At 40.3% G+C, this 18,263-nt stretch overlaps 2 protein-coding genes across 6 annotated transcripts in view; one reads left to right on the top strand and one right to left on the bottom strand.

Annotated features, from left to right (window-relative positions):
* Window positions 1-12,890, bottom strand: part of INSYN2B (inhibitory synaptic factor family member 2B) — a 73,860-nt gene extending 60,970 nt beyond the window's left edge. For all 3 annotated transcript variants that reach the window (XR_014003858.1, XR_014003859.1, XM_081178553.1), the window contains exon 1: window positions 12,662-12,890. The gene's annotated coding sequence lies outside the window, so the exon portion shown is untranslated. The remainder of the gene's footprint in view (window positions 1-12,661) is intronic.
* Window positions 1-18,263, top strand: part of DOCK2 (dedicator of cytokinesis 2) — a 246,435-nt gene that overhangs the window by 144,660 nt on the left and 83,512 nt on the right. For all 3 annotated transcript variants that reach the window (XM_081178303.1, XM_081178305.1, XM_081178304.1), the window contains one exon: window positions 16,485-16,583. In XM_081178303.1, the coding sequence (XP_081034429.1) occupies window positions 16,485-16,583 (99 nt within the window). The remainder of the gene's footprint in view (window positions 1-16,484; window positions 16,584-18,263) is intronic.

The following is an 18,263-nucleotide window of genomic DNA, read 5'->3' as shown; positions in this document are numbered from 1 at the left end:
CAATGAACGAAGTGGAACTGGAAGCGTGGAAGGCATTTGTTCTGGTAGTGAATAACTTTCTTGGCAACAATAAGGCCAGAAACTACGCAGAACTTGTCAACAACATGCTGACTGTTTTCAGAAACCTGGGCTGCAACATGAGCGTCAAGATGCACTACCTATTTTCACATATGGACCAGTTTCCTGAGAACCTGGGTTCAATGAGTGACGAGCAGGGGGAGAGATTCCATCAGGGCATGAAAGAGATGGAGACCAGGTATCAGGGTCGCTGAGACGCAGTCATGATGGCTGACTACTGTTGGACTCTGAAGAGAGACCTCCATGCTGCTGAGCATTCCAGGAGTTCCAAGAAACAGAAGTTCAAGCCCTGAAGTTTGCAAAATGGTGAAGCAACATGCAATTTATGTGTACTTACCTTTATCAATGCCCACCACTCAGTTTACAGTAAACCTGACCTGATGGAGAGAAACGGATGCCATTTCCTGATTCAGCAGTGCAAAAATACCCTAAATCAGTTGTAGAAATCTAGACAACATTCAAAAAGTAAAAAATGGTTGCCCAGTGTAAGATATGCATTTGTTAATAATTCTTTAAATGCAATGACAGACTATTTGTAACTCTGCATCTTGTTTGAATTGGTCTTCGATTGCTACAAAATGCACCCCAGGCAAAGCTCTTTGAGATGAGTTTCTACATGGATTTACACAACCTTGCAGATTACAAATCTCCTGTTGAATATATGGATGACGTATTTTTAGGAGCAGTACACTCTGGCCCAGATTGGGCTATCCTGGAGTGAGCCACAGCAAACTAACTTCTGTTGTCTATGCTCTGGTAACCTCTTGGTTATATTACTGCAACGTGTTATACATGAGGATGCCCCTGAAGATGGTTTAGAATCTTTAGCTGGTGCAGAATTCAATGGCCAGGCTGCTCACTAGGTGAAACAGTTTGAGCATATAACACAAATCCTGGCCTGGCTGAACTGACTGCCAATTAGTTTCTGGGCCCAATTCAGTGTGCTAGTTTTGACTTATAAAGCCTTAAATGGTTCAGGACTGCAGTACCTCAAGGACTGCCTCTCCCCATACGAACTGACCCATAGCCTGCACTCATCATTTGAAGCCCTTCTTCATATGCCCCTTCACAAGAGGTCTGGAGGGTCACAGCAAAAGAATGGGCCTTTTCTGCAGTGGCTCCCCATTTGTGGAATGCTCTCCTCAGAGGGACTCACCTTGTGCCTTTGTTACATTTCTTTAGGCACCAGGCAAAAACTTTCCTCTATAACCAGGACTTTGGCTTTATCTGTGGCTTTTTAGAAATTGGTAGGATGTTTTTAGTGTATTTCTTTTCCCTCTTGGTTTTAATGTATCTGTGTGGGGTTTATTGTCTGGTTGTAAGTCACTTTGGGTTGCCCTGGGCAAGATAAAGTGACTAAATAAATAAATAGTGCTAAGTAAGGTTGCCAAGGAAACCCCAAATGCTGTGTGATGTGAGCAATGCATCCCAGCATCCTCTGCAATGTTGCAGCGGACGCTAGCTTTGGCAGCTGTAGCAGAAATTCTGGATGGACTGCAGCATTCTCCATGGCATTGAAACAGATTCTGGGGTACAAATTGTCATGAGCTGGCTGTAAGAATGATGGAAGCAATAGAGTTCATTGACATTCCATATTAAGAATTCCTAAAATGAGTGCCCATTGTGCAGTGTAATATGGGAAATGAAAACCTTTCCGATAGTGATAAAAGCTGATTGTACCTTCTGTCAAACATTCTGCAAGATAATCTTTTTGAGAAGGGCATCCTGCTAAATCACAGTAGAGTTGTAAAGACACTCTACTCAATAAATTTAATTCAAATCCCTGCATAATGCTATTGCAAAGCCCAGGCTCTTTTGAAAAGATTAAAAGCAGAGGGTTGCCCTGCCAAGTTCATTTGTGTAATGCATACTGTATGCCAGAATATACGTTATTGTCTTTAAAGATTATTGTTTCTTCTTTGCTTGCCTAATATTTATTTTCTTCAGTCAAATTATATGATTCTTCTATTTCACTATATGTCAACTGAAGTACCCTAGAAACAATAATCTGTTTGGTCTCAGTGATAATAACACCGCTAGAATTTTATAAACAATAATATGGTTGTTACCATATACAGTGGTGCCCCGCAAGACGAATGCCTTGCAAGACGAAAAACCCGCTAGACGAAAGGGTTTTCCGTTTTTTGATGCGCTTCGCAAGACGAATTTCCCTATGGGCTTGCTTCGCAAGACGAAAACGTCTTGCGAGTCTTGCAATTTTTTTCGCTTCCCCCCTTTTTCTAAGCCGCTAATAGCCTTTTAGCCGCTAAGCCGCTAAGCCTTTAATAGCCGCTAAACCACTAAACCGCTAATAGCGCTAATCCGCTAATCCGCTAATAGGGTTGCTTCGCAAGACGAAAAAACCGCTAGACGAAGAGACTCGCGGAACGGATTATTTTCGTCTTGCGAGGCACCACTGTACTTAGACATTTATGCACGCGGGAAGATATCATAGGCTTGTAATTAGCTAATCTCCTGGCCACCAGTGGCAATCCATAATTGCCCTCTGGCAACCGGAACTGGCAGAGCTAGAAGCCATACTGTTGTGTGTACTTTATTGAAGTGAAATGATATAAAAACCACTTTGCATCCCAGTTCACATCTTAATATATAAAGAGCAATTCAATAAATGTTGTTCTACAGAACATGAGCAAAAAATGTGTTACTGAGTATTATGTACCAGTTTGAAAATCCCTGAAATTAAAAAAATAAAAATAAAAAATCATACTATTAGCTGCCTGGCATCATTAGAGGCCTCATACTTTAAGGGAAAAATACTATTCTTTAAACATAATATAATATTTGAACTGTCCCCGATGCAAACAGAAATATACTGATGAGCACTCACATTGCGCAAATTACTTGGCTGACTAATGAAATGTAATTGTGAACTACAATTTTCAAAGTCAATGGAATGGCATTTGTATTGCAGCTTGTGTGCCACAGTTACCCAGTCTATGCATTAAGAGTATTGTGTATTTTTTCTCCTTGGCTAGAGGTGTACATTTTCTTAGCACAAATTGCCTAAGTGATATATGCCTTCACTTGCTAACTTCTGCCTTGTCCTGGTATCTAGGAGCTATTGCACAAATCTGTAGGGACTGTTTGTATGTCAGGAAAAAGAAGTCATTAATGATGAGGCTAAACCCTTTCCTTCTAGCCAGGTGCACCCTTGAATCTCCTGCTGTTGTTTGTCTGGTTTGATTCAAAGCTTCCCAGCCTCTGGCTCCTTCCATCTCTGTCTGCAGCACACACAAAAAAACTATTTTAAGGCTTGAAGGTCAAACTCGGTCATAGATCCCTCATATGATTGTGTAAGTGTTGATGCTAGTTTGTCAGAAGCATCTTGAAATAGCTGCAACCTTGCATGCTAAATTAGTCTTTTCTGTCTTTATTCCTCTCCCATAATTCTTCCATCACTGACATTACCTATGAGCACAGTTCCTGGCTTCCATAGAGGAACTCACTACTTTGGATCTTTAGTTGCTGTCATTGAAGCTGGTTTATATTTCTTTATTATTTAACAAACGTATTTAAATCAATCTTTGTGTGGTATAAAATAAAACATTAAAAAATGTAAATAAAAAGGGTAAAGGGAGGTATTGAGAAAATTCAAAAGATTGTTAAAATCAACAGTAGCTTAAAAAAGATTAAAATGCATCAACATCTGTGTGTTTGGGTAGGCTGTCTAAACCAACAGGTGTTAGACAGGTGCCAAAAAGAGTACAACGAAGCAGCCTGCCTGATAACAATAGGCAGGGAGTTCCAAAGTGTAAGTGCGCCCACACACAAAAAAATGATTTCTTACAATTATGGAACAAATATTATGTGGCACTTGAAACAGTGCCAGTTCCTAAGATTGCACCAATTGCACTTATTAAAAGGTGCTTCTAGTCACTGTGGCTACTTGGGCCTCCAGCGACAAAGCTGGACCCAGGAGCACCCCCAAACTGCATACCTTCAGGGGAAGGCAGACAATTCACGATATTGGAACCATTCACCCACAGTGTCTTCATCCTGTCAGGATTCAAGCTCCCTCATTCTTTTCCACCACTGCATCTAAGCAGCAGTTCAGGATTCACATGGTCTCTCCAGATTCAGATGATATGGAGAAATAGAGCTGAGGATGCGGGTGGCGCTGTGGCGCCTAGGGCTTGCCGATCGGAAGGTCAGCGATTTGAATCCCTGCAACAGGGTGAGCTCCCCTTGCTTGGTCCCTGTTCCTGCCCACCTAGCAGTTCGAAACCATGTCAAAGTGCAAGAAGATAAATAGGTACCGCTCTGGCGGGAAGGTAAATGGCGTTTCCGTGCGCTGCTCTGGTTCGCCAGAAGTGGCTTAGTAATGCTGGCCACAAGACCTGGAAAAATTGTCTGCGGACAAACGTCGGCTCCCTCGGCCAGTAAAGCGAGATGAACGCCGCAACCCCAGAGTCGTTCGTGACTTGACTTAACTGTCAGGGGTCCTTTACCTTTATTACTAGTGTACCAATGGCACCTTGCACCCAAACTCCTAATCACTGCTCCCAGAGATATTAAATAGCATTGGGGGGAGAGTGATGCTGTGTTGTAGGTTGCCTCTTTTACGTGGTTCTACCTCACTTCAACACTGTCTTCAGAACAGTTCAGTAGTGCTTTTCCCACAGAATCAGAGAAACATTCACAAAGTTCATGTGTGAATGTTCTGGAAGTGTTGATTCAAGGACCGCCAAAAGTATCTCCATCTTATCAATACTGAGATTTATTTTATTGGACCTCATCCACTTTGTTTCCATTCCCAGGCATCAATCAGTTCAGCATTTGTTCAGCCATAAACAACAAGCAGAGCAGACTCATTGTGCAGCCATGACTATTAAGCAAAAGGTATTTGGCCAAAAAACACCCAAAGTAGCATAAAAGTGAAAACACAATATGCCAGTTTGAATAAGCCTATCCTATAATATTATAGTATAAGTTAAAGTTTTTAATGTTTAATGCTGTACTGTGTTTTTAACATTCGGTTGGGAGCCGCCCAGAGTGGCTGGGGAAACCCAGCCAGATGCGTGGGGTATAAATAATAAACTATTATTATTATTATTATTAGTAGTAGTAGTAGTAGTAGTATTACTACTACTACTATTATTACTACTACTGCTGACATCTGAACTGGAAGGTGGGCAATCATAAGAAATGCATGCTTTCTCAAAAGTAAATCCTACTGAAGTAAATAAAGTTTACTCCCAAGTAAGTGTGAATAGTTTTGTAGCATTATAGTACATCCCTATTCAGAAGTAAGTCCCACTGAACTCAACAGGGCTTTCTCTCAGGTAAGTGGTTATAGGATTGAAACCTTAAGCAGTTACTCTGCAGTAGTTCCGGCAATGTTGCAGAAAAGCACACCACATGGCTGAACATTTCTCAGAATGACAAGGAATCCTTTATGGGAGAAAGTAACTCCATTTGGATATATGCTGCTTCTGTTTGCCATTCTGCTTTCCATTACCTTTTTTTTCATTTCCCCTTCCAAATTTTCCCCTCATCCTCATTGTTAAATGAACTACACCTGTTGACACTCACAGTGATAGTATAGCAAGTGAACACAAAAATAAGTGTATAAAAAAGCAAGTTGGATTTTACATTTGCACAGGTTATGACTTCCAGTTTGAGTGGATACAACTCAGGAAATTGAAGTTTAAATTTATGCATTTCTTGTGACCTTTGATCCTGAAAAAGGCTCATGTTGTGTTTCATTTTGTTACTACATTTTAGCAAAGTTTATCTAGTTTGGGGTAGAGTTTTGCAGTATGACAAGAAGCAAGTTATTTCACACTTAGCACAAGAATTAGAAACACAAGTTATATTTCCTATTATTAACAGTCACTTCTCCTATGACTCCTAGCAGATTCTTTGTGGAGCCTCATGAAAGTTTATAATAAAAACAGGAATATTTGCAGCAGGGAAAGAGCCATTCATAAGCAAAACTTCAAATAAATGAATGATGGGATTAATTACATATTGTACTATAAACACAACAAGCATCTAGCAAGAAAAATATATATTTTAGATGTTTAAGAAGCAACCCCACTCAATTCAATAGGACTTATTTCTAAGTAGACATGATTAAGATTGTGCTGCTAGGCTATAATTATGTGCAAAAGTGGTTGGGAGTAAAATCCGTTGAAATCGATGTGACTTGCTCAGGGGCAGTGTATCCCATTTCACTCCCTGAGGCAAAACTGTAAAGTGTTGCTGCCGCCGCCATGTCACCCCCACCCTCCCTTACCTGGGTTGCGTGGCAGTGTGTGCGAAGCTACAGCAGCAGCAAGATCTTGCAGAAGGCATGAGATTTCAGTGAGATCTCACCAGAAACCACCACTACTTCCAGCACCACTTTTCTTCTGGGGGCAGAGGGGGCAGGATGGGCAGGGGTGCTGTCTCATGAGCTTCCACCAACTGAGGCGGCGCCTGGGCTCACCTCATGCAAGGGGGGGGCAACCCTGGACTTGCGTTTGAATAAATATGGATAGAATTGGGCAGCATATGACTTAATAGTACTATTTCACTTCTGGGAAACAGTGAATCTTTGTACCAGTAGTTCTATAAACCATCCATATGACTAGTAATTTTTAATAGCATGGTGGAAAACTCAGATTTTTTTTTGTTGTACCTTAAATTCATAATGCATTGATTTTGTGATAAATTTTATGTGTTCTAATATGCATTTAGATGACGATTGTCTCTCAAAATAAGCATTATATCTGAGTAGGTCATTCTTGGGTAGATCCATTGATACAGTCATGCATACAAGTCTGTCACAACATTATCCTGTGTCACAGATATGTAAAGCTAATTTGTGACCTGCCCCTAGAAGTGCCGGTCAGGTTTAGTACAGGAATTTACAAAGATTAAAATTACCAGACATCCCTTGCTGAACTCAGGATGGACCAGGGGCAACATGTCCCATTTTGCTGCTTGAGGTGAAATGAGAAGTGCTGCCCTGCCTTGCTGTCACATCCCTTACATAGGTTTTGCAGCAGCGACACAAATTGGCAATAAAAACAAGTTCTAAGGGGTGCTGGTGCCAGAACCATTTCTCCACCAGTGCCAGCTGCTTCACCTCACCTCATGGGAAGGGTGGCAGTCAATAACCACAAAAACCCTACAATAACAACCTGAGTTCAACACATGTTGAATTTATGTCAGCCTTAGCTGTCTTGAAACAATGTGTCACAAGATAAAATAATCATTGTTTAAATAGGGTGCAGGTCATGCTGAAGCCAAGAAATTGCCACCCTCCTTCAAGTTATCAAATCAAAACTAGTTTCCTGCCTTGATCCTCTTGATTCTTGCAGCTTACAGCAATAAATTCGGTATTGCGGGTGACAACCTTCTGTTGAATAGGACCAACTAGAGGATCTACTGCAAGGAAGGAGAAGCTGTGACACTCTAGATTTCTTGGGACTACAGCTTCCATCATCCCTGACCATTGGCCATGCTTGCTGGGGTTGAAGGAAATTAAGAGTCCAATAACATCTGGAGGGCCACATGTTCCTTTTCTGATCTAATTGCTGCTTCCCATTTTTAACAGCAGCTGTACCTTTGCAAATCCATCAAATCATAATGTTAAAAAAAGTTTATTTGCATGTCTACTAATGCCATAGATACACATGCTAGCTCTAAGAGCAACACATCACCGTGTCCAAGTCTCGCTGACTGGCTCCATGTGAAAACACCTCTTAAATTTCACTACAGTGGTACTTTGGTTCTCAAACACCTTGGTATTCAAACAATTGGAATCCAAACACTGCAAATTTGTAAGTAAGTATTCTGGTTTGCGAACTTTTTTTGGAAGCTGGACGTGCTCCACTTTGAGTGTTTGCTTCCGATTTGAGTGTTACGCTGAGGTCTGTCTGTTTTTGCGGCTTTTTTCATTTTGTTTTTGTGACTGTGTGGAACCCAGTTCAGCTACTGATTGCTTGATTGTGTGACTGCAGTACATTGTTTATTGCTTTCATTTTATGGACCAATGGTCTTGTTAGATAGTAAAATTCATGTTAAATTGCTATTTAAGGGGTTGTTTTTAAAAGTCTGGAACAGATTAATCCATTTTGCATTACTTTCTATGGGAAAGCGTGCCTTGGTTTTGGAATGCTTTGGTTTTGGAACGGAATTCCGAAACGGATTAAGTTTGTGAACCAAGGTACCACTGTATTTTGTAACATCAGTGACTCCTCTTAATGCTTGCAAATTGTGAGTATGCAGTTGTCTGCACAATACATGAAAATCAAGCTACACCTTAGCATGTAACAAGTGAATTATCTATTCAGCTTCATGTAGCACAGTGCAACTAAGAACATGGCTGAATGAATAGCTACACTCATATTTCTTTACTGAAAAATTTTCATCTGAGAAAGCACATGGGGACAGAAGTAAACATGCAAAGATCATGGGGAATACAGTTTATTATTAAAAACTGGGGAAAATGCCCCCAACAGTGATTTGGGCTCAGATTAGTGTAACAACATTAGGGGAATTGCTTGCATTAATATTTTGGTTACTAGGGTGATACAGCATGGAAGAAAAGCATCCTAATTTTATAACCCATAGCAGCCTTTTTAAACTGCAGAACACCAGCTGCTACGACTCCCTTCTCATGTTCATTCAAAATTATATATCTTAGGTTTCCCCATAAATAAGTCCAGCAGGTAGATTTCTATCCTCTTAAATTCTGCTAAGCCTAATGTCCCTAGAATGTAAAGCAAATAGTGGGCCAAGGCAGCAGACCTCATTTTTTCAATCTAAAACATGAAGCTGTCAGTAAGATGTGCAGATGGGGCAGCATGGCCTACACTCCAGTCACCTATGAAAGACAAGAAGACAGCTCTAGTGAACTCTAAGACATGAAGCATACGCGCATGAAAGAAAAGATCTCGAAGGTGATGGAGTTGATTATTGTGGAATGTACGCCAGTAAGCTGTGACAAACATGAAGAAGATGGCTGAGTTTCCACATTCTAGTTACATTTAGTGAACACAATCAAAATTGGTGTACAATAGCGGATTGCCAACATTTGTATTACACAAATATTATTGGCTTCTTTGGCATGAAGGAAGAGATCATATTGTTTTAAATGGATTGGAGCCAGATTCCGTAAGCTGTACTTAGTTCCTATCAAAATAACTGATTAACTTAATTGTATTGATTAAGTACAACTAACTTAGTCTTCAGTCCTGTACCCACTTATCTGGCTACTTCTTCATATACGTGTATAGGATTACACTGCAGTTCTGGGAAAAGCCTATTATTTTTATTTCAAAACTATGCTGTCTAATTAACAAAACTGCTATTCCAGATTCATTTCACATTTTTCCTGCAGACACAAACATAAGCTTTTATGCATAAGTATATGATCAGTTGGGGGAAATGTGCTTGCCTCCTCTTCTTCATTTTTTACTCCAAACCTCTGACATTCTTAAAAGGTAAAGGGACCCTTGACCATTAAGTCCAGTCACGGATGGCGCTCATCTCACATTACTGGCCAAGGGAGCCGGCGTTTGTCTGCAGACATCTTCTGGGTCATGTGGCTAGCATGACTAAGCTGCTTCTGGCGAACCAGAGCTGCGCATGGAAACACCGTTTACCTTCCTGCCAGAGCTGTACCAATTTATCTACTTGCACTTTGAGGTGCTTTCGAACTGCTAGGTTGACAGGAGCAGGGACTGAGCAACAGGAGCTCACCCCATCAAGGGGATTCAAACCGCCAACCTTCTGATCAGCAAGCCCTAGGCTCTGTGGTTTAACCCACAGCACCACCCCCTGACATTCTTAGTGGCCTTTTTATAGTGCTGCAGTGACCATACATGATAAATTCTACATTATGGAATCAGGGATCTGTCTTTTGATTGTTACTCTATAAAGCACTGTGTATGCTGATTTTACTATGGAAATAACATTAATGGCTGCACGGAAGTTTTCATTAAGCACAACGGCAAAAGCCAAAAGTTGCTGACTGTGGACCTCCTGCTGTCTCAACAAAGAAGCTTTTACGATTACTGGTTCATATTATATATGTGATGTGTTCTAGTGTGCACTTTCTGCCTATTTTGCACAAGTCACTCTCTTACACACATGCCTGGGGGTGGGGGATCCCAGACATGAAACTTCCTATGTCAGCACAGGCAGTTCTACTTGCGGTTCACTGATCTCTGAAGCTACTGCTTTGCTTATTCAGCCCCTCCCCCGCCACTCCACTACTCCACTGTTGGGAAAGTAGGACACTTGCACCTCCCTTTTGCTAATAGGGTGTCATGTGTTGAGGGTGTTTGGGAAGCCATCCACACACTACTATGATCACAAATGTCTGCTAAGGGCACCAAAGGTTAACCATGGTAGAGCAGTGTTGACAAATAGCTTTATTAGTCACAGTGTCCTGACTCCTCCTGCTTCTTTTACAGCTTTTCTTTTATTTATGTGGCTTTCCTATGTTGTTTGAAGTTACTACGGCAACCTGTCACCATCTGGTGTTGTAAAGTATGATGAGATTTTGGTTGCTAGGTGCTGAAGTTTGCCATCTCTTTTTGTGAAGCCCTGTGGAATTTTCCCTCCCTGCCCCCCTGCCAATCTATCAAAATTACATATCAAACTCTTAGGGATCATGATATATTAATTTAGCCATCTATTTGTATAGTTTACCAAGGTATGTTCCTCCTTCTGATAAGGATAAGTTGTCACTTCTATTTATTTTATTTTAAATTCTACACAGTACAATATTACATTTCTGTAGCCGACGCTTCACAGTATTATGCATTAAGGCCACTCAGTTCTTTATTACATTTTTTCAGAGTCTAATGAATCATTTTATCATAATTTCTTTGCTGTCAGAGGACTTTCAACATTTACTAGGAGAGTATCTCATTTTCCTTTGACATCTAGTTTCATCTTTTTTATTGTGCTAATAGATATAAATTCAGTAACACCCACCTTGTCATTATTTCCTCACCAGGCTAAAAAGTGTCTGTATTTCATTTTTTCAAATATTGTCAGCCAATTTCCTTAATGGACGTTGTTTTGCTTAGAGTTTGTGGTCACAGTCAGATGGTGAGACATTGCTGTGCACGCAGCCATGAAATTTATTCACATTATTGATTGCTTCTATTGGAAATAGCATTGTGTCTTCCAAACAGACTTATTCCTCTTAACATTCTGTTAAGTGCTCCCTCATCAGTCAAGTGTTTGCTGTGATTACACTTATTTTTACACATGTTTGACCTAGTTTCAATCATGCATATCAGCGCAGTGATTCATCATTAGACACATTTTTAACAAGGCTAAGTGTAGCTGAAATGACATGTCAGGATTCCACTTGAACAACTTCATTGCCTTGGCTCCTAGTTATTTATTCATTACGCTTATTGGTATCAACAGTCTCATTTCTCTGTCTAAAAACACAACATGGTGCACATCACAATTGGTTATTGGCTGTGTTTGCACAAAGTGCCTTTATCTTCAGTTATAAGCATTGATGACAAAAAGGAAAGGGTTCTCTGGTAAGGGAGGGGGCAGTTTACTATAGTGTACAAAAGCATCCAATGAGCCCAATCTTAAGTCTGTTGTTCTTGCACAAGGTAGATTTGCTTACATCTACTTCCTAGTTTGAATTGTGCAGTCCTGAAGCATGCTCAAGTTTTGATGTTTTGGAAAATATATTTCAGAGATTCTGGGTAACTTGGAAACAAGCCTTTATACCTGGAAATCTGGGCTCATGCAGTTCCTTGATTGGATGCTGTTCAGATGATTAGGAGTAGATTTCAGAACTAAATGGGAGACGGTTAATTGTAATATTAAGAATCTCTCAAACAGGGAAACAATTTGAGGGTCGGTTGATTATAAAGTTACTGTACAGGCATGGCATGATAAAGTAAGACTTTTCAGCAGCAACCTTACTAGAATCTGTCCCATCTGTAGTACCCATTGATGACTGATTCAAGTAGCAGAACCATAAATTTAGCCCACTGGTAGCAGAAATGTTTTCATAAAACAAAGCATGTCATCTGTTAGTTCACACTGTTCCCATTTGCAGTTGATAAGTCTATGCACACATGCAGGGCTACAGTGAACATATAATGCTACAATCCACAGCTAGCTGCATTTTAAAAAGTTAGATTAACATTTCTAAAATCATTTTGGTTCAGTTGCAAGGTACCTCTGCCTAAAGGCTATTAGTGATGCTGCTTACGCCACAAGAGGTTACTGAAAATCATTTGGGAATGAAGAGAGACATTCAGAACATATTTCACATGTTATTAAAGAGATCAAAACTGCACAGCATCCTTGCATATAGAATACTTTCTGGTTTCTACTAGCTCTGATCCCCCACCCTCCACCCCCAAAATCAAAATCAGGACATTTGGATAGCAAAGCTTGTCTCAATGCAATTACAATTTTAGCACGATGTTCTGTGCAGGCAGCTGACATTTTTCATATACACATGCTCTCCAGAACATTTGCTCCCGTAAAAGTAAACTACCATAGCATGAAGACAGAAAACAAAACACAAGCATTTACTATTAGGAAGAGGATCAGTAACAAAAGCCACACGAATCCTTACCTGAAAGATCTGTGATTACCTGCTGGAAATATCTCCTTTTAGACTCCTACAGATAGCCAAAACTCTGAGTAGCACAAATGTTACTCCAAAAGCAGGAATAAGTAATCGTTTATGTTGTAATTTTCACTGTTTATATGCCAGAAGTGTACTGGGTCTGCTCACGTAGGAATAAATAAAAAAAAGCAGCACCAACTGAACAGAAGCTACCATATGAAAGTAAAAAAGACCTCTAGTGGCTGTAACCTGAAGTTAAAGAGGCTTCTTTCCTTGCTTTAAGTGGTAGACAAAATGGTTGAGTATGTCAAACTGCAGATAGTTTACAGTGATGTGTGACCTTGCTGAATTTGTCACCATAAACAAATCACAGAGTGAAATCAGATTTCTCAGGGTGGCTGTGTATGTGAAATGAACTTCTGACCGAGAAGCTTGAACAATCATTGGAAGCACGAACAAACTGATCTAATAAGTTTGATATGAATCCAATCTGATTGATGGACACATCCAACTTTGGGTTGTGTGTGTGCACATGCACAAGCATTGCTTCCTAGCAACAATTCAGAATTATCAACAAACCGCTGTTGTTGTTTTTTAAAAAAAATTATGGCAGCAAGAAACTTTCATAGCATTTTGTATCCATATAGGGATGAAAAGCGCTGGCAGTTTCAGTTCTCCAAGTTTCTCATTTTCCCAATCTTAATTTCAGTTCCCAACATTTTGCAGCAATTTATGATTTATTTATTTTTAAATCCTCATTAAAATTCATCAGCATTTTAGTGCAATTTTCTCCTGAGAAATACATTTTTATATGTCGTTATGAGTAACACGCACCTTCTTTTGCAGGCAAGTTACCCTAAAGTGGTGCATTTTTGTAAGCTATTTTCATTCTTATGCACTCTTACGCCTAATATAATGGTAATGATATATGCACTTTTCTGAATATTGGTTGGATAACTGCATTGAAAAATTCAGATAATTGTGAATTTTGAAGGATAGCTGTATTTTGGTTCACATATAGTTTCAGAAAGAGAAAATTAGATAAATTTGGCCTTAAATGCATACTGATTTGATTACCCCCTCCATCCCTATAGCCACATGTAGCTGGAAGAAACCTGGAGTTTCTAATAATGCTTTTGGACAGTTCTAAACCCATTAATTAGAAAAGTAAGAAGTCTTGATTTCAGTTCAGCTAACCTGAAAGTTAAATGTGCTTAGGACTGTAGTTCAAAGGATTCTTTTAAAAAGCCAAAACACACATATGAGGCATAATTAGTGTAATAAGCATGTCACACAGGATGTATCAGGAATACAAGCCATATACTTTGGGAATTTGGAAAATACCTCCGTAATAGTTGACATACAGAAAATTCATAGAATCATAGAGTTGGAATAGACCAGAAGGGCAATCGAGTCCAACCCCCTGCCAAGCAGGAAACACCATCAGAGCACTCCTGACATATGGATGTCAAGCCTCTGCTTAAAGACCTCCAAAGAAGGAGACTCCACCACACTCCTTGTCAGCAAATTCCACTGTCGAACAGCTCTTACTGTCAGGAAGTTCTTCCTAATGTTTAGCTGGAATCTTCTTTCTTGTAGTTTGGATCCATTGCTCCGTGTCCGCTTCTCTGGAGCAGCAGAAAACAACCTTTCTCCCTCCTCTATATGACATCCTTTTATATATTTGAACATGGCTATCATATCACCCCTTAATCTCCTCTTCTCCAGGCTAAACATGCCCAGCTCCCTTAGCCGTTCCTCATAAGGCATCGTTTCCAGGCCTTTGACCATTTTGGTTGCCCTCCTCTGGACACGTTCCAGTTTGTCAGTGTCCTTCTTGAACTGTGGTGCCCAGAACTGGACACAGTACTCCAGGTGAGGTCTGACCAGAGCAGAATACAGTGGCACTATTACTTCCCTTGATCTAGATGCTATACTCCTATTGATGCAGCCCAGAATTGCATTGGCTTTTTTAGCTGCCGCGTCACACTGCTGGCTCATGTCAAGTTTGTGGTCAACCAAGACTCCTAGATCCTTTTCACATGTACTGCTCTCAAGCCAGGTGTCACCCATCTTGTATTTGTGCCTCTCATTTTTTTTGCCCAAGTGCAATACTTTACATTTCTCCCTGTTAAAGTTCATCTTGTTTGTTTTGGCCCAGTTCTCTAATCTGTCAAGGTCGTTTTGAAGTGTGATCCTGTCCTCTGGGGTGTTAGCCACCCCTCCCAGTTTGGTGTCATCTGCAAATTTGATCAGTATGCCCTTTAGTCCAAGTCGTTGATAAAGATGTTGAATAAGACCGGGCCCAAGACAGAACCCTGTGGCACCCCACTAGTCACTCTTCTTCAGGATGAAGAGAAACCATTGATGAGCACCCTTTGGGTTTGGTCAGTCAGCCAGTTACAAATCCACTGAGTGGTAGCATAGTCAAGACCGCATTTTACCAGCTTCTTTACAAGAATATCATGGGGCACCTTGTCGAATGCCTTGCTGAAATCAAGGTAGGCTACATCCACTGCTTTCCCTTCATCTACCAGGCTTGTAATTCTGTCAAAAAACGAGATCAGGTTAGTCTGACATGACTTATTTTTCAGAAATCCATGCTGACTATTGGTGATCACAGCATTCCTTTCTAGATGCTCACAGACTGTTTGCTTAATGATCTGCTCCAGAATCTTCCCTGGTATTGATGTCAGACTGACTGGGCGATAATTATTTGGGTCCCCTTTTTGGAAATAGGGACAACATTTGCCCTCCTCCAGTCTGCCAGGACTTCGCCTGTTCTCCAGGAATTCTCAAAGATGACTGCCAGTGGTTCTGAGATCACATCTGCCAGTTCTTTTAATACTCTTGGATGCAGTTCATCTGGCCCTGGAGACTTGAATACTAGCCAAGTATTCTTGTACTATCTCCTTAGTTATTCTGGGCTGTGTTTTCTCTGCTGAATCATTTGCTCCAAATTCTTCAGGTCGAGCATTGTTTTCTTTATCGGAGAAGACTGAGGCAAAGAAGGCATTGAGGAGTTCAGCCCTTTCTGTGTCCCCTGTTTGCATTTCACCATCTTCTCCTCTGAGTGACCCCACTGTTTCTTTGTTCTTCCTTTTGCTGTGGACATACCCATAAAAGCCTTTTTTGTTGCTTTTAACCTCTCTAGCAAGCCTGAGTTCATTCTGTGCTTTAGCTTTTCTGACTTTGTGTCTAGAATCTATCAGAATCTATCAGAGTCCCACGCCCCCACTACATCTGACTTAATTTTCCAAAATGGCTATCAATGGTTTTCCACCAGGTTTTCTGCACAGCAGAAAACTTAAAATTACTTTATTTTATTTTTGGTGTTGCCTGGATTTTTTGCCTGCCAACTTAGCGTCCGTGTTACCCAATCGACAATTCAAAAAGAAAATGCATCTAAAGGAATAACATAAATAGGGATTTTTCTCTGGGGAAATAGTCTTTCCTTCCTATAATTATTGCTCTACAAAATTCTCAATAATTTTAATCTATTTAAGGGATTTTAAGACAATGTTAAATTTATCGGTTTTGGCTGATAGATATGTGTCTGTAGTCAAACACCCCTAGTTTTTCAAGAAGACAACTCATTCCAAGTGGCAGAGATCTTTGTAAATTGCCACTTATGCAGCATAATCAGAAGCACTTCTTCCCTTGCCTGCCATCAGATTTATGATCAACTATGATTTTATATGTCTAACTTCCTAAACATTTTAAGTACATTTTGGCGCCACATAATATAAATGTATTCTTCTGCTTCTTCATGCGGCTCAACCTAAATGTGCTTATCAGTATTGCTAATCTCTTTCTTTTTCCCTTGTAGAGTCATTTTGTGGCTTGCATGACAGCAATCTTGAACCAAATGGATGACCAACATTATGCCTCATATATTGAAACTTTTCGAACAAGCTCAGAGCTAGTGGTAAGTAATTGTGGGTAGGAGGGCAAGTGAGTTTTCCCCCTTTGCACCTTTTAACCTTGTACCTCCACCAGTTTCCTATCAAAAACATTTTTGTAAAAAACTGAAGAAGAAAAAATAGTAATAGCTGTCACCACACTTACTGCCAGAAGTCTTCATTTCCTTATGAAAGGAAAACCAAAACCATCTTTTTAGCAGTATAAAATCATATGACTGAGTAGATCAAGGGAAGAATCAAGACAACAACTTGCAATTAAAGGGGAATTCATTTTATTTAAAGGAAGTGGGAGTTCATATTGCATTGGAACATAAATTAAGGGTTCTGTAAGGTCTTTACTGAAAAGCTGTCATGGCACCCAATCTTATTGGATAGTTTCTGGCTAGCCTCCAATTTGTTATTATTGGGCAAGCTGCTTGAACACGTAGCATTGATGCAACTACAGGGTTTTTTTGGGACTTGGTCACCGTAGTGGATGATCGGTGCTGGGACAAATAGGCAAAGAAGGCATACTTTGCTGAAGGAAGTCTTGGCCTTCTGTATTAGTGACTGCTAGGAACCACATATATACTGCCTTGGGTTCCATGACAAAGGAAATGTGGGTTATAAAGGTAAGAATACATAACTAATCAATAAATATTTCCTGCTGGACCTCTCATATTATGATCAACTATTGTAGCCTTCTGGACAGCCAAACTGGGATGGGCACTGTTTTCCAGTCTTTCTTGGAAGTACTTCTTCACACAGTGGGGAATTAAACTATGGAATTCGCTCACACAAGAGGCAGTGATGGCTACCAACTTGGATAAAGCTATCAGTAGTCAGATGCAGCAATGCTTCTGAATACCAGCTGCTGGAAACGGCAGGAGGGGAGAATGCTCTGGGGCTCAGGTCCTGCTTGCAGATTTCCCATGGGCATCTGGTTGGCCACTGTGAGGTTAGGATGCTGGACTAGATGGGCCACTGGCCTGATCCAGAAAGCTCTTCTTATAGATTCAGAGTCTGAATCTATTACCACTTCACACCACCTGACTGAGAGAATAGCATCCCAGTACTTGTTAGCAATTGTAGAGCAGCATTCTCTGTATCAGCCAAAGCTTCCAAGTTAGCTTCAAGGGCAGCATCATGTAAAGAGTTTTCCAGTAATCCAGTTATAGAAGCATAGTTAAATATATTGAAGTCTGACTCGTCTAGGACAGGGAAGGACATTCATATTAGCCAGAGTCTGAAGATAGCACTTGTAACAATTCTGCATCTTAAAAAGTCACATGTTGTTGTTGCAAAGTACTTTTTAATCAGATAGGATTACAAAGACTTCATCAATCACTGGCAGTTACTCCTTCCAGTGCCATTTCTTTCCAGTTTTACTGCCATCTTGTCTTGACTCAGGTTTGCCATGTTCTTGCTCATTCCCTTGACCATAGCCTCTGAATGCTAGTACCAGACAGAGATAGCTGCTGCTAGACATAGATCTTTGAATCTATATACCAATTAGATTCATCTTTAAAATATCAGCTGGGTTCTGCTGTATTTTAAATCTTTGGGTGGGAGATCAGAAATATATTGATGTCCAGGCTTTTTTTAAAAAAAACTTATAACAGTAACGGATATGAAGTATATATTAGTTTACACAAATGCGATGTCTTCAGGGTCTCAGTCTGTATGTTTTAGGTGAAGTATAGGAA

The sequence above is a fragment of the Podarcis bocagei genome, assembly GCF_964188305.1.
Source record: "Podarcis bocagei genome assembly, chromosome: 2".
Classification (NCBI taxonomy): domain Eukaryota; kingdom Metazoa; phylum Chordata; class Lepidosauria; order Squamata; family Lacertidae; genus Podarcis; species Podarcis bocagei.
The sequence above is the reverse complement of the archived record's forward strand: the minus strand, read 5'-3'. Positions and strand labels throughout refer to the sequence as shown.